The sequence below is a fragment of the Microtus oregoni genome, unplaced genomic scaffold (assembly GCF_018167655.1).
Source record: "Microtus oregoni isolate MIOR12 unplaced genomic scaffold, Mior012 000025F_ref0000491, whole genome shotgun sequence".
NCBI lineage: Eukaryota > Metazoa > Chordata > Mammalia > Rodentia > Cricetidae > Microtus > Microtus oregoni.
The window spans coordinates 36305692-36319972 of NW_024543084.1; the positions used below are offsets into that span (position 1 = coordinate 36305692).

Genomic DNA, 14281 nt, shown 5'->3' on the forward strand with positions numbered 1-14281 from the left:
CCAGGAGATCCAATGCCCTCTTGGCCTCCATGGGCTCCTGCACACACTTGGTGCGCATAATCTCACAGAAGCATACACACATACCCATAAAAATAATAAACACACACATAAACAATGTGTAAGAGTCATATAGAATATTCATTTCTAATACCATTATGTTATTTTAATCTAATACAATGTTTAATGTAAAAGTAGTTTATTAATTTTATATTTCAGAAAGAAATGCTTCTAAAATTTCTCCCAAATTTTGTAGTTTCCTTAAAGCCTGAAACCCATATTTCGACACAAGTGCACTTTTATCAGGTGCTAGTCATTGGGACTCTAATCAGCATAAATATTGTGAGCTTAAATTTTTACTATTATAGTTTGTATTTGTGCATTTGAGGTGACCCCAGAGGTTCCCCTGAGCTAGCGTTTCAGAAAGTTGAGAGCTGCTTGAAGCAGGTCCTGTGATCTGTACTTGGGTGCTCTGCAAGAACACTCTTGACCCATCTTTCCAGCTCTCAGACAGTAAACTTCTGAAATAAATAGAGGCAGTGGAATTAGCTGTACTGTTGTAGCACAGAGTGAGTTGCTCCCAACTACAAATCGTTCTTGATTACGAAGACTTTCAGTAAGTATATATTTCAGGTAGTTGTTACAGAGTGTAATGGTCTTAATAATAAAAACCCAGAGTCAATATCGGGGCAAACGCTGGAAGATCAGAGAAGTATTAGGGAGCCAGCCAATAGAGTGACTTGACTGAAGTGGGCAAGATCCTGTCCCCAAGAATCCTCAGACTGAATGGGCTGAGCTCCTGTTTCTTCCTGCCTTATATTCCTCTCTCCTCCCAGCCATATCCTTTCCTGTCCCCACCTCCCTAGCACTGGCACTAAAGGCATTTGACTCTCAAGTACTGGGATTAAAGGGGAGAGCCACCACCTCCTGGTTCTGTTTCTCTTTTACACTGAATCAATCTCACGGTGGCCTCGAACTCACAGAGATCCATCTGCCTCTGTCTCCCAAGTGCTGGGATTAAAGATGGTGCTTAGCCTTTATAGCTAATTAGTGGCTAGCTCCTCACTCTGATTTTCAGACAAGCTTTATTTCTTAGAATCACAAACAAAATGGCACCACAACTGAGCTATGAATAAGGTGGTAATTCTAATATTTAGACTTCCAATTTTTATTATACCAGTATCTATGTATTTAAACAGTTGCAAAACTGATATGGCCAACATTATTAATTATACTAATTTCAAGATGTGAAATAAATTTTTAAAGTATCTAGAACTCATAACAACCAAGTACTCTCACTGTGAAGGAATATGCTAATAATTTGAAACTGTTTTGTTAACATAAGAATGTATATTAAAGGCCTCTCAAATTCTATGGGAATCAGAATAAATTCTAAAATTGTCCTACATAACATCAAAATTTTTAGAATATATTAAAAGTTTTAAGTGATTTCTATAAAAACTGGGGCAGATACCAATAAACCAAAATTAAGAAACTGCTGAGAAACACCGTGGTTGTAAATAGTGACATTTCTAGAATCTTGTGCCAATTTTCTTGAAGAAATACTTCCTAGAATTTCAATACATGACTCTAATGTGATTCTTTCTGAGTCAACAAATTCATAGGTCTTGATATCTACTAACAAACTGAGAGTTCCTATCTGCACAAACAATCTAGGTGACGAAGACCATAATGAGTGAGGCAGGGTTCTCTTGAAAAGGCTGCAAACTGCAATGGAAAGGGAAGTAACTGACTGTACTCCTGAGAAACACTACCTGATCTGAACTAGAAGGAAACAGCAGACAAAAAACAAGAACCGAGTGTGTAAGTCAGATGAGGTGCTGAAGACAGCAGCCTCCAAGGCACCCTGAGCCTCAGCAGCCCTTCAGGGTCAAAGTTGGACACTTCTACACCCAAGGTCTCAAACTCACACTTAATACTCTTGCGATTTTTCATTGGACTCTGAGATTCAGTTTCTTCCTCTAACAAAAGAGTGATGTCCTCATTTTCTCTTTTCTGAAGAGATCAAATGAAATAAGTTGTGTGAAGCACACAGCAATTATTGATTTAACCTTTATCAAATAAGATCATTTGGCATAAGCACCAAAAGCTTAGACTGAATTACTGATGCATTAACTTGCAGAAGCCAAGTTTCTGATCTTAAGAATGCAGAACAAAAACAAAAATTCATCTGTGTATAATCGGAGTTTGAAGTTTAGGCAGTGCACTGGAGGTTTAGAACAGAATTCACAAGAAACAGTGATCCACAAGTCGAATACCTTACCTTATGAAATTCAAAGAAAACTATGATTTAAAAGGATCAAAAAGTAATATAGTTGTATGAATAATTAAATAGAAGTTACAATAAGTATTGAAACAATTTCACTAAAGAAAACAGCATCAAATGCCCTTCTCAACTTATTCATGAATTTCAAGAATAGCTTTTTCTGTTATTATTGTTTTTATTGAGCTATATTTTTTTCTCCTCCCCTCCCTTTCATTCCCTTCCCCTTCTACCCTCTCCATGGTCCCATGCTCCCAATTTACTCAGGAGATCTTGTCTTTTCCTACTTCCCATATAGATTAGATCCACTTATGTCTCTCTTATGTCGCAGGCTTAGGGACAGGGGAGCACGGAACCACAATTCTTAGTTAAGGGAGCCACTTTAGGGTTGGCAAGAGACCTGACCCTAGAGGGGCTCACAGGTGCCCAAACCGAGGTCCCCAGTTAGTTCCTTGGGCAGCTGAGGATAGAGAACCTGAAATGACCCTATCCTAGAGCAATACTGACGAATATCTTGCATATCATCATAGAACCTTCATCTGGTGATGGATGGAGATAGAGACAAAGACCCACACTGGAGCACTGGACTGAGCTCCCAAGGTCCCAATGAGGAGCAAAAGAAGGGAGAACATGAGCAAAGAAGTCGGGACCACGAGGGGTGCACCCACCCACTGACAGTGGAGCGGATCTATTGGGAGCTCACCAAGGCCAGCTGGACTGTGACTGAAAAAGCATGGGATAAAACTGGACTCTCTGAACATGGCGAACAATGAGGGCTGATGAGAAGCCAAGGACAATGGCACGGGGTTTTGATCCAGCTTAATGTGCTGGCTTTGTGGGAGCCTAGCCAGTTTGAATGTTCACCTTCCTAGATATGGACGGAGGGGGGAGGACCTAGGACTTACCACAGGGCAGAAAACCCTGACTGCTCTTTGGACTGGAGAAGGAGGGGGAAAGGAGTGGGGGGAGGGGGAGAAGGGTGGGAGGTGGGGGAGGGAAATGGGAGGCTGGGAAGAGGTGGAAACTTGTTTTTTTTTTCTCCTTTTCTCAATAAAAAAAAAGTAACAGCAGTTACTGGCTTTAATTTTTTCACATTTTAATATTTGGCATCTTTTGCTGACAATTAAGAAAAATGTAAACACATTGTGTAAAGACTGCAAATTTAAAAGTGATAAATATTTACTGAATACCTACTATGTGCTGTTCAGTTATCGTGATAAACATGGCAGGTAGAAACAAACACGCAAGCACACAATCCAGTGCCAGTAATCGCGAAATTCATAGCAACATCAAGGGTGGTTAAATGTGGAGAAGAGTTAGAAAGACAAACGAGTTATTGTCTAGGTTCTACTTAGACTGTGGCTAATACGGCATAAAAACCTTCCTGTAGCTTTTTTGTTAGGGAAAATAAGTTATGCTCTGAAAAAATAAAGTCCGGAAATAATGTCCTGTCTGCTAGTGTTCCCAGTAACATTTTAAAACGTCTAATTTTCATTCTACAAATAATCATTTCTTCAACTTTTTTTTTAAATCAACAACTTTTTACAAAATACCACATAAAAATATTTTAAATAAGAAATTTAGCTGTAAAAACTTAAAATCTGGGGCTGCTACTTTTACAGAAGACCTAAGTTCCATTCCCAGCCTCTACGTGAGATGGCTTATAATCACCAGTAACTCCATCTCCACGGGGTGTAACACTTATGGCTTCCACAGGCACCTGCATTTAAAAATAAATCTTTGAAAAAAAAACCTCTAAAATGTACTGTATTACATCCCCATGAGTGATGGCAGTCTAAAGTCCTTTACCTATTATTTAAAAGAAATTCTCTAAACTTCCATCACAGGAATTTTGTAGGTTAGGTAACATCTATAACTGCTTTAAGTGCCAACTACTATGATGTTCAGCTATTCCTTCCAGATGGTTACTGTAGTTCCACATGACATTTCTGAAATCCAAAGCTATGTGAGCTTGAGTAGGTTTGTAATAACGAGAGATTTGTTCATGCCTCTGAAGGACACATATGCTATCCTCTCTCAGACATATATAATGCACTATAAAACTGAGATCAATTAGGGGCATCTGGTCTGAATTCAGCATGTCTCTGCATGTATCCAGGTAAGCTGGCATCCTGCTCTGCTACTTCCCTGTTTACATAAGGCTGGAGTATCATGCGGGGACACATCATCTGTGGGTCTTGGAAGCATAGTCCACCACCTGCAATTAGATAAAGCCTCCAATCTCTCTGCTTTGCATCACGATGGCCTTGACTTCAACATTCACAGAAGTAAAGCGTGTTTGTCATTCCAAGACCTGGTCTGTGTAGCGTTTGACAGTATAACACGCCAACTAGCATACCCTACTAGAATTACTGCACAGTACATCAGAACATGATCATATGGACAGCAGCCTTGATTTATAGATTTGCACACTGCTTATGTATACATGACACTTTATATTTAAAAGTGTAGCTTCACTCAACTGCTATTTCCTCAGTTGGTTTAAATAAGCTGGCTTATATGACTGTCTATTTTCAAACACACACTTAAAATCTTTAATGATTATTTAAACATAATTTCTCTTCTCTTCTGATGTATTAAACAAAGAATTGCTAAGTGTCAACTATTTGTCATATCAACCTCTGAAGATGTAACCATGACCGTACTGGCTGCTTCTATAGCAACTTGACACAGGCTAGAACCATCACAGAGGGAGCTTCAGTTGAGAAAATGCCTCTATAAGATCAGGCTGCAAGGCATTTTCTTAATTAGTGATTGACGGGGGAGGGCCCAACCCCTTGTGAGTGGTGCCATCCCTGGGCAGGCAGTCCTGGGTTCTATAAAAAAGCAGGTTGAGCAAGCTGGTAAGCACCACCCCTCTATGGCCTCTGCACCAGCTCCTGCCCCAGGTTCCTGCCCTGATTGAGCTCCTCTCCTGACTTCCTTTAATGAAGAGCGGTGATGTGGAAGTGTTAAGATGAACAAGCGCTCTCCTCCCCAAGCTGCTTTGGTCATGGTGTTTATTACGGTGACAGTCGCCCTGACTACCACAATGTCTAAAAAAGGGTTCCAGGAAACAAAGTTTCCTGATGAAAATCACAGTTTGAGTAATTCTGTAACTTATGTTAATAATAATCTATGTTAATTAATAATCTAAATAATCTATAACACACATTCTTATGTATTAGCGCTCAGAATCTTTATTCTTTAAAGAAGTAAAAGTGTTAAACTGTGGGCACAAACTATCTATTGCAGAAGGCTCATGGGAATAAGGAGAAAATAATTTACTTATTCATTCTCTTCATTAAACTCTAGTAAGAATTCAGATGAAGTGGCCAGGCGCAGTGGCACATGCCTTTAAAACCAGCACTCAGGAAGCAGAGGCAGGCCGATCTCTGTTGAGTTCCCAGACAGTCAGGACTATGCAGAGGCCCTGCATGGTGATGTGAATGAAAACGGCCACATATCTGATCTCCAGCAATGGAAGATGGGGAAACAGAGGTGAGACTACAGAAGTTACACAGAACACAAAGAAATTTGAGTAATGTCGGGGATTCAGTATATGAATTAGCTATATTTTCTGCTACTCAGCTCTCTATTGGAGCAAATTTTCATTTGTTCTCTCCTTCTCTCTCCCCTTCCCATCTCCCTCTCCCCGTGCTCCCACTCATCTACCCCCTGCTTGCATGCCTGCTTGTCAAGGTCTCTCCAGATGTTACCCAGGCTGACTTCAAACTCACAATCCTCCTGATTCTCCCTCCCTAGTACTAACTAGTATTGCAGGTGTGGCACCACGCCCAGGTTTAAATCAATACCTACATAAAAATATCATTAACAGAAAAGGATTTCCTTCGTTAGAGGGGTAATGATCTGTTTTGTATTCTTTCTAACATCATACCACCACCTGTTTGTCAGATTAATTTGAACAGGACTACAGATACACAAAAACCCCTTCATCACTAATAGCCTTACAGGCTTTTAAAGGACCCCTAAAACCCAAAACTACTACCTTAGAAACTGCTTGATGTTGAAACAAAACAAAACACAAAAACCACATAAGCCAGTGACATAGACAGAGAATAACTAAGAGCACAACAGAAACATTAACGGGACATGAAATAGAAAACTCAGTCCAAGCGCACTGCTTGGCTATTTCTAGCACCTTTCCTTTACCACTACTAAGTTTAGAAGCCAAAAGCCCCAGACATTGTAATTACTGTTTTCTAACAGTCTGGGTGTGAATTTGTGTTCATTATAAAAGACATACGTGTGCTATATATGTATGGCATGTCTTAGCTATAATTCAAGTGCAGTGTTTCCTAGAGTTCTGTGAGCTGCTGGAGCAAGTTGATCAGATCTGAAGGGCGGTCATGGGAAAGTCCATTGTAGCTTATTTGGCAGAAATTCACAGCTCTGCACTGGCTAATGGGTCTGAAATAGGGACAGCGTGGACCAGTATTGTCCCCAGTCTCCCCGCAAGTAGACAGTGTCTGATGTGGACTGGATTAGTGGGCTTCTAGCTGCTATCCACTGTACAGCTGCTTCTTTGCTACTGGAAAGACTCCCACAGCTTTTGAGTTACAGAAGTCTTCAGAATTGTGGTGCCAGGACAGAGAGAAAAACCAAGCACTTTGTTTCCCTAACACAGCACATGTCATGTAGGCACAGAAAACAGGCTAAGAATCAACACTGGCTGTCAACCACACTAATTCCTAGGGAGTTCGAATGAAGGTGAACTTAGAAGAACCGAGAACTTGTAGTCATGCCTGTCTATGCCTTCTGAACATATATGGTGACAGGTAATGCTTAAAATGAAGTACATTTGAATCATTCAGATGACTCCTAGGTGCAGATGGGCCTGTTCACCACGTTCTAGGATGGACTGGGAGGGCCCATGAGGACCCACTCCTAGAAGAGGATATATGGTAGTTAAAGGCTACTGGGCAAGGACGAGTCATTTTTCCTCAGGGCTGTCATCACTGGTAAACTGCCCAAGAAATAACCCCATTATGGAAGTCTTTGACACGACTACATTGTGGGAACTCCTTCAGCCAGCACCCCATACCTGTCCACATGCAAGCAACCCTAGTTAAAGTCTGTGGGTTATTAAAAAGAGAAGACATGAAAGTAGGAAGGGAGTGCTTGGAAGAGGAACGCAATGGGCTGCAGGTGGAATATGATTAAGTTATATGCATATATGAAATCATCAAAAATAAGGTAATGGTTTTTACAAAAATCAAGATCAGAACATTTTCTCAGTGTCAGTAGAAATACTTATAGGGAAATTTAAGGTTAAAATGTTGCTATTAATTTTGCCCACTCAAAATTTTTGTACTATACTGCTTCTTCTTAAGTAATTGTTAATAACAGTAAGTCAATATTAAGCTATGAGGGTATCACTACTATCCTAAAATCAAACTAATACTAACATGTATATTTATGAAACAACAAAAACAAAAAGTATTTTTACCGAAAATACATTCACAAAAAAAATCCTTAAAGGAAAATACCCAAAAGTTGTAAGTATCTTAGAGCTTATTTTAAATGTTTGCAAAATATATCTGACCTTCAAAGGATTCTTTATATTGGACAATATTTGGATGCTTCATGTTTGCCAACACTGCAACTTCTCTCCTTGATTCCTGCCGTTCTTTGCCGGACATCTTAAATGGAAGAAAATAGTAAAGCCACTAATAAAGGTAAAAGTCCACCTATAAGAGAGTGGTTAAAAATGCTACTAATACAGCACGGTAACAATAACAAACATTAAAAACTATAGCAGTATGTTACAAAGGAATGAACTGAATCCGTAAGTGAAGCCCATTAAGCGTGGCCAATCTACAGTGAGTCACAGGACTGTAAGTATATGTTTCTACATACCGTACAGGAACGAAAAGGAAAAAATCTGAAAGGACACACAGACTCCAGTGACGTAGTGGTCCTGATGGGATCATAGCACTCTTCCTCACTAGGTTATGTGTTTCTCTGATAAATAATAAATATTTAATATTTGATCCTAGGGTGACCAAATTACTACTTCTGCAAACAAAGTAAAAATGTACTTACCCTTGAAATGTTAATTTCCTTGATAACATAATGCCTGCCATCCTCCGTGAACTTAACAAGAACAGCTTTTCCAAATGAGCCTTCTCCAATCTTCTGTAGTCTAACATACTTCTCCATGGCTCTTTCTTAAGGCATTTTTATAGGGTAGCTACATGCAAAAGAATTAGCAGAGATTAGGCAAGTCTTAATACAAAGATATTTAATATCTTGACTGAAACTTACACTTCACACTTAGAACAAAACAAGAAATATTGATGTTTCAGTTTTATTAGAATGCTTTGAAGTATCCAGCAGTAAACATATTTACAACACAGGCACATAAAGGCAATCTTTTTCCTACATGAACAAGTAGCATAATTTTATTATTTTAATAAGAATAAAGCTTAGTAAGACAATTTTTCAAAGTTGTTTCAAAAATTGAAGCTAAAATTTCTGTACGTATATTTTGTTATTTATTGTAAGGATTTTCTTAGGATAAAATCTGAAATCAAAGACAATGCAGGTGTTAATTAAAGCTTGCAAACATATTACTTAAGCATCTTGCAGAAATCTGTCAGAACATGGTCCAAGAACGAAGGCATGTGAGAATTGTGAGAATTCCTGAGTGCTTGTGAGAAAACTCCAAGAAAACACAGTCTTGTGACCTCGATTTTATCAAAACACAGAACTGTTCTTTTTTTTTTTTATTGAGAAAAAAAAAAGTTTCCCCCTCCTCCCAGCCTCCCATTTCTCTCCCCCTCCTATCACCCTTCTCCCCCTCCCCCCACTCTTCTCCTGCTCCCTCTCCAGTCCAAAGAGCAGTCAGGGTTCCCTGCCCTGTGGAAAGTCCAAGGTCCTCCCCCCTCCATCCATGTCTAGGAAGGTGAACATCCAAACTGGCTAGGCTCCCACAGAGCCAATACATTAAGTAGGATCAAAACCCCGTGGCATTGTCCTTGGCTTCTCAGCAGCCCTCATTGTTCGCCATGTTCAGAGAGTCCAGTTTTATCCCATGCTTTTTCAGTCATAGTCCAGCTGGCCTTGGTGAACTCACAATAGATCAGCCCCACTGTCTCAGTGGGTGGGTGCACCCCTCGTGGTCCTGACTTCCTTGCTCATCTTCTCCCTCTTTCTGCTCCTCATTGGGACCTTGAGATTTCTGTCCGGTGCTCCAATGTGGGTCTCTGTCTCTATCTCCATCCATCACCAGATGAAGGTTCTATAGTGATATGCAAGATATTCGTCAGTATTGCTATAGGATAGGGTTGTTTCAGGTTCCCTATCCTCATCTGCCCAAGGAACTAACTGGGGACATCGCCTTGGGCTCCTGGGAGCCACTCTAGGTTCAAGTCTCTTGCCAGCCCTAAGGTGGCTCCCTTAACTAAGAATTGTGCTTCCGTGCTCCCCTATCCAGCCTTCCTTTATCCCAATCATCCTGTTTCCCCAAGTTCCCCCCATTCTCCCCTTATCACTTTTCTCTCCCCATCTCCCCTTACCCCCAACCCACCACACCCCCAAGATCCCACTTTTCTCCCCGGCAATTTTGTCTACTTCCCATAGGCAAGAGGATAACTATGTGTTTTTCCTTGGGTTCACCTTCTTATTTAGCTTCTTTAGGTTCACTAATTGTAGACTCCGTGTCCCTTATTTATGGCTAGAAACCAATTATGAGTGAGTACATCCCATGTTCATCTTTTTGGGTCTCGGTTACCTCACTCAGGATAGAGTTTTCTATTTCCATCCATTTGCATGCAAAATTCGAGAAGTCATTGTTTTTTACCGCAGCGTAGTACTCTACTGTGTATATATTCCACACTTTCTTCATCCATTCTTCCATTGAAGGACATCTAGGTTGTTTCCAGGATCTGGCTAATACAAATAATACTGCTATGAACATAGTTGAACAAATGCTTTTGTCATATGATAGGGCATCTCTTGGGTATATTCCCAAGAGTGGTATGGCTAGGTCCAGGGGTAGGTTGATCACGAATTTCCTGAGAAACCGCCATGCTGCTTTCCACAGTGGTTGCACAAGATTGCATTCCCACCAGCAATGGATGAGGGTACCCGTTCCTCCACAGCCTCTCCAGCAAAGGTTATCGTTGGTGTTTTTGACTTTAGCCATTCTCACAGGTGTAAGATGATATCTCAAAGTTGTTTTGATTTGCATTTCCCTGATTGCTAAGGAGGTTGAGCATGACCTTAAGTGTCTTTTAGCCATTTGAACTTCTTCTGTTGAGAATTCTCTGTTCAGTTCAGTGCCCATTTTTTAATTGGGTTAATTAGCATTTTAAAGTCTAGTTTCTTGAGTTCTCTATATATTTTGGAGATCAGACCTTTGTCTATTGCAGGGTTGGTAAAGATCTTCTCCCAGTCAGTAGGTTACCTTTTTGTCTTAGTGACAGTGTCCTTTGCTTTACAGAAGCTTCTCAGTTTTAGTAGGTCCCATTTATTCAATGTTGCCCTTAATGTCTGTGCTGCTGGGGTTATACCTAGGAAGCGATCTCCTGTGCCCATCTGTTGTAGGGTACTTCCCACTTTCTCTTCTATCAGGTTCAGTGTGTTCAGACTGATATTGAGGTTTTTAATCCATTTGGACTTGAGTTTTGTGCATGGTGATAGATATGGGTCTATTTTCATTCTTCTACAGGTTGACATCCAGTTGTGCCAGCATGTGTTGTCATGCTTAATCCAGGTGTAGTGTTTATTTCAGCTGCTGTCATTCATCTGTTCTGTGGAAAAAATGTTTTCCCGTGATTGTACTCTTTACTCATGTGACTCAGCCCTCAGAGTATAAACTTCTGCTGCTCTGAATAAAGGTGGCTATCGCATGAGACTTCGACCCACCTCCTCTTTAGGCCCCACTCTCTCCGGTTCACAGACCCACTAGAGTGGTAAACATCTACTACGGTAACCAATACTGTATAAAATGCTAACTCTTAAACACTCTTACCAACAGTGGCTATTCTTTATAAAGATATCAAAGAAGCAACAAAAGGCAGTAGTTAAAGAGCTGGCCTGCAAGATGGCTCAGTGGGTTAAAGGCACTTGCTAAGCAAGTTTGGAGAGCAGAGTTGGATCCCTGGAAGGAGAAAGCTCCACAAAGTTGCTGCTTGGCTTCCACACATGCGCATGGCACACATGCCCCCACTGACATCTGCACTTGCAGTTATAACAAACTTCAGTGTCTAAAAAGAGCACTGGACCCTAGAGCTTGTGGTGGTTTGAGTAAGAACAGCCCCACAGGCTCATATACTTGCATTTTTAGTCCCCAGGTGAAGAACTCTTTAGAAGGCTAGAAGGCGTGGCCTTGTTGGAGGAGGTTTATCACTGGGAGTAGGATTTGAGATTTCACATGACCATACCAGGCTCAGTGCCCCACTTTCCTCTGCAGACCTGCCTGTGGATCAGGATGTAAAGGTATCAGCTACCACTCCAGCACTGTGCCATGCCTTCCTGCCTGCCGCCATGCTCCCTTCACAATAAACTAACCCTATGAAACCATAAGCAAGTCCCTAGTTAAATTCTTTCCTTTGTAAGAGTTGTCTTGGTCACTGTGTCTCCACACAACACTAAGACAGAGCTATGTCCTGGTTATATTACTTGTCACATGACCTTAGACCAGTGGTACTCAACCTGTGGGTTGCGACCTCTTGGGCAGTTGAATAGGGGTTGCATATCAGATAGCTACATATGAGATATTTACAATATAATTCATTACAGTGGCAAAACTACAGCTGTGAAGTAGTAACAAAATAATTTTATGATTGGGGGTCACCACAGCATGAGGAACTGCACTAAAAGGTGCAGTATCAGAGCTGTTGAGAACCACTGCCTTACACTAATGCCTTCTGTATCTCAATTTATTCACCTATAAATGTGATAAACACAGTATGCCCTTAAAGAATCACTGTGAGGGTAATTAAAGCAATACACCAAGAACGACCTAAGGCATGTGTCACTGTGTTCCTGTTTCTGATGGACAGTGCTACATTTCAATTCTTCTGCTTCCTGATAAATCTGAAAATTTCTTCCATATTTATTCAACATTTGTACTTCCTGTAAACTGTTTGCCCAGTTCTACTTGCATAGTCTTTTATTAGTATGCAAAACCTTACTATTTAATGAAATATTCATCTGTCATAAAAGTAAAAACTTTATTTTTGAGACAGGTTTTTAATGTAATCCAGGCTGGTCTCAAACTAACTGTCCTCCTTTTCAGTCCTAAATGCTAGGGTACAAGTGTGTACCTCCACTCCCAGCTTAATATGAACTGGCTTGATTAGTATACCTCAAAGATTTTCCAACCAAGATAAAGTTGTTAGTAGCTTGGCTAATCCTAGTTGTCAACTTGACTATACCTGGAATCAACTAAAACCCAAGCAGCTGGGCACGCCTGTAAGGGATTTTCTTGGCTGGATCATTTGAGGTGGGAAGACCCACTCCAAATCTGCATCACTTGAGATCAGAAGACCCATCCTAAAATCTGGGCTACATCTTTGGTGACAGTCCACATAAAAGGATATAAAGGTATCAACTACCACTCCAGTACTACGCCATGCCTTCCTGCCTACCGCCACGCCATGGAGGACAGACGCTTTGGCTCTTTACCTGCTTGCCTGCACTCCTGAGGGCAAGCTCATCTAGCCCACTGCTGAAGCACCCCTTCACTGGCATTAAAAACTTCATCTTCAGGATTGAAGACTAACCTTGTGGACAAGATTCTTTGCTTTTCCATCTGGTCACAGCCATTGTTGGGCTAGCTAGACGACAGCCTGTAAGCCATTCTAATAAACCCCCATCTATTCTGTTTCTCTAGAGAATCATGACTAATACAATAGCTTTAACACTTATAATTTTAGGATAAGTCAGAAAAAATACACTAGTTAATGAGAGCTTAAGAAAGGAAGCATGTGAAAGTCATAAAAGCAGTAATCAACACAGCCAGGGGAAAGAGTTCTCTTCTGCAGAATACATAAATTCACTATTTTAGTCTGAAACTAATACTTTATTCACCCAAGATGCTCTGTTTCCATTCACAGCAAGCACATTCCAATGTATAATTCCCTTCTAGGAGGAAATGGGCTTTCAGGAAACTTAAAGTTTCTGCCACAGTTCACCACCTCATCCACCAATACTAAATTTTTAAATTTCCCTTAAAAAGGTTCGATTTTGTTAAGTTACAGAATTCATAATATAGTCCTGAAAACTAAAAGTTAAAATCCAGCCTGTAGTAAAATTGATAATTATCTTGTTAAATTTTGTGAAAAAAGAACCTTCCTCAACATTAATAAACATTATAATCAGATCTCATTTCAATTTCTATAATAAAAATTCTTTTAGCAACTTTAAGAGAACTAAGAATTAAAATATTATCATAAAAATCCAGCCATCAACAGTAGGATAGAGAGGAAAAGTCATTCCAAACATGGCCTACATTGAATCAACTGGCATAGTATAATGGGTATCTGGGAATCAGCCAAAACTTAATGCTATTCCCAGAACATGGAAGCTCAATGTATCATAATACTACACTACTTAGAGATGATAAACTTATCTTAGAAGACTCAATTCCATGAAATAAAATTACATTAAATAATAGCCACATCATGAGGTTATTTCATAACCATCATTGTTTTGTGACGTTTTTCGAAGAGAGGAGAAAACAAAATTTGTCAATTTGGCTCTTTTTCCAAATTTAATTGTCAATTCCTTTCTAGATACTATACCAAAAAGGCAGAACCTATTAGTGTTCCTATTCTGTAATTCTATTGCCATCCACATACTGAGCTTTGTGGTTCTAATTCAGTAAAGCCAAATTTATTGCTCTTGGTAAAAAGAAAATAATTCTAATTGCCATCAAACAATGATAAACACATTGTTTATCAATGGTGTGGGAAGTCCTGTCTATGTGTTGTTTTTCTTGGTTAATAAATAAAGCTGTTTCAGACAGTG

General features: G+C 40.0%; 1 protein-coding gene across 1 annotated transcript in view; it reads right to left on the reverse strand.

Annotated features, from left to right (window-relative positions):
* Window positions 1-8464, reverse strand: part of LOC121462569 (serine/threonine-protein kinase Nek1-like) — a 65340-nt gene extending 56876 nt beyond the window's left edge. Inside the window, exons 1-2 of the mRNA XM_041674205.1 lie at window positions 8348-8464; window positions 1864-2013 (exon numbers count right to left, since the gene is read on the reverse strand). Of these exons, the coding sequence (XP_041530139.1) occupies window positions 1864-2013; window positions 8348-8464 (267 nt within the window). The remainder of the gene's footprint in view (window positions 1-1863; window positions 2014-8347) is intronic.
* Between the last annotated feature and the right edge of the window lie 5817 nt (window positions 8465-14281).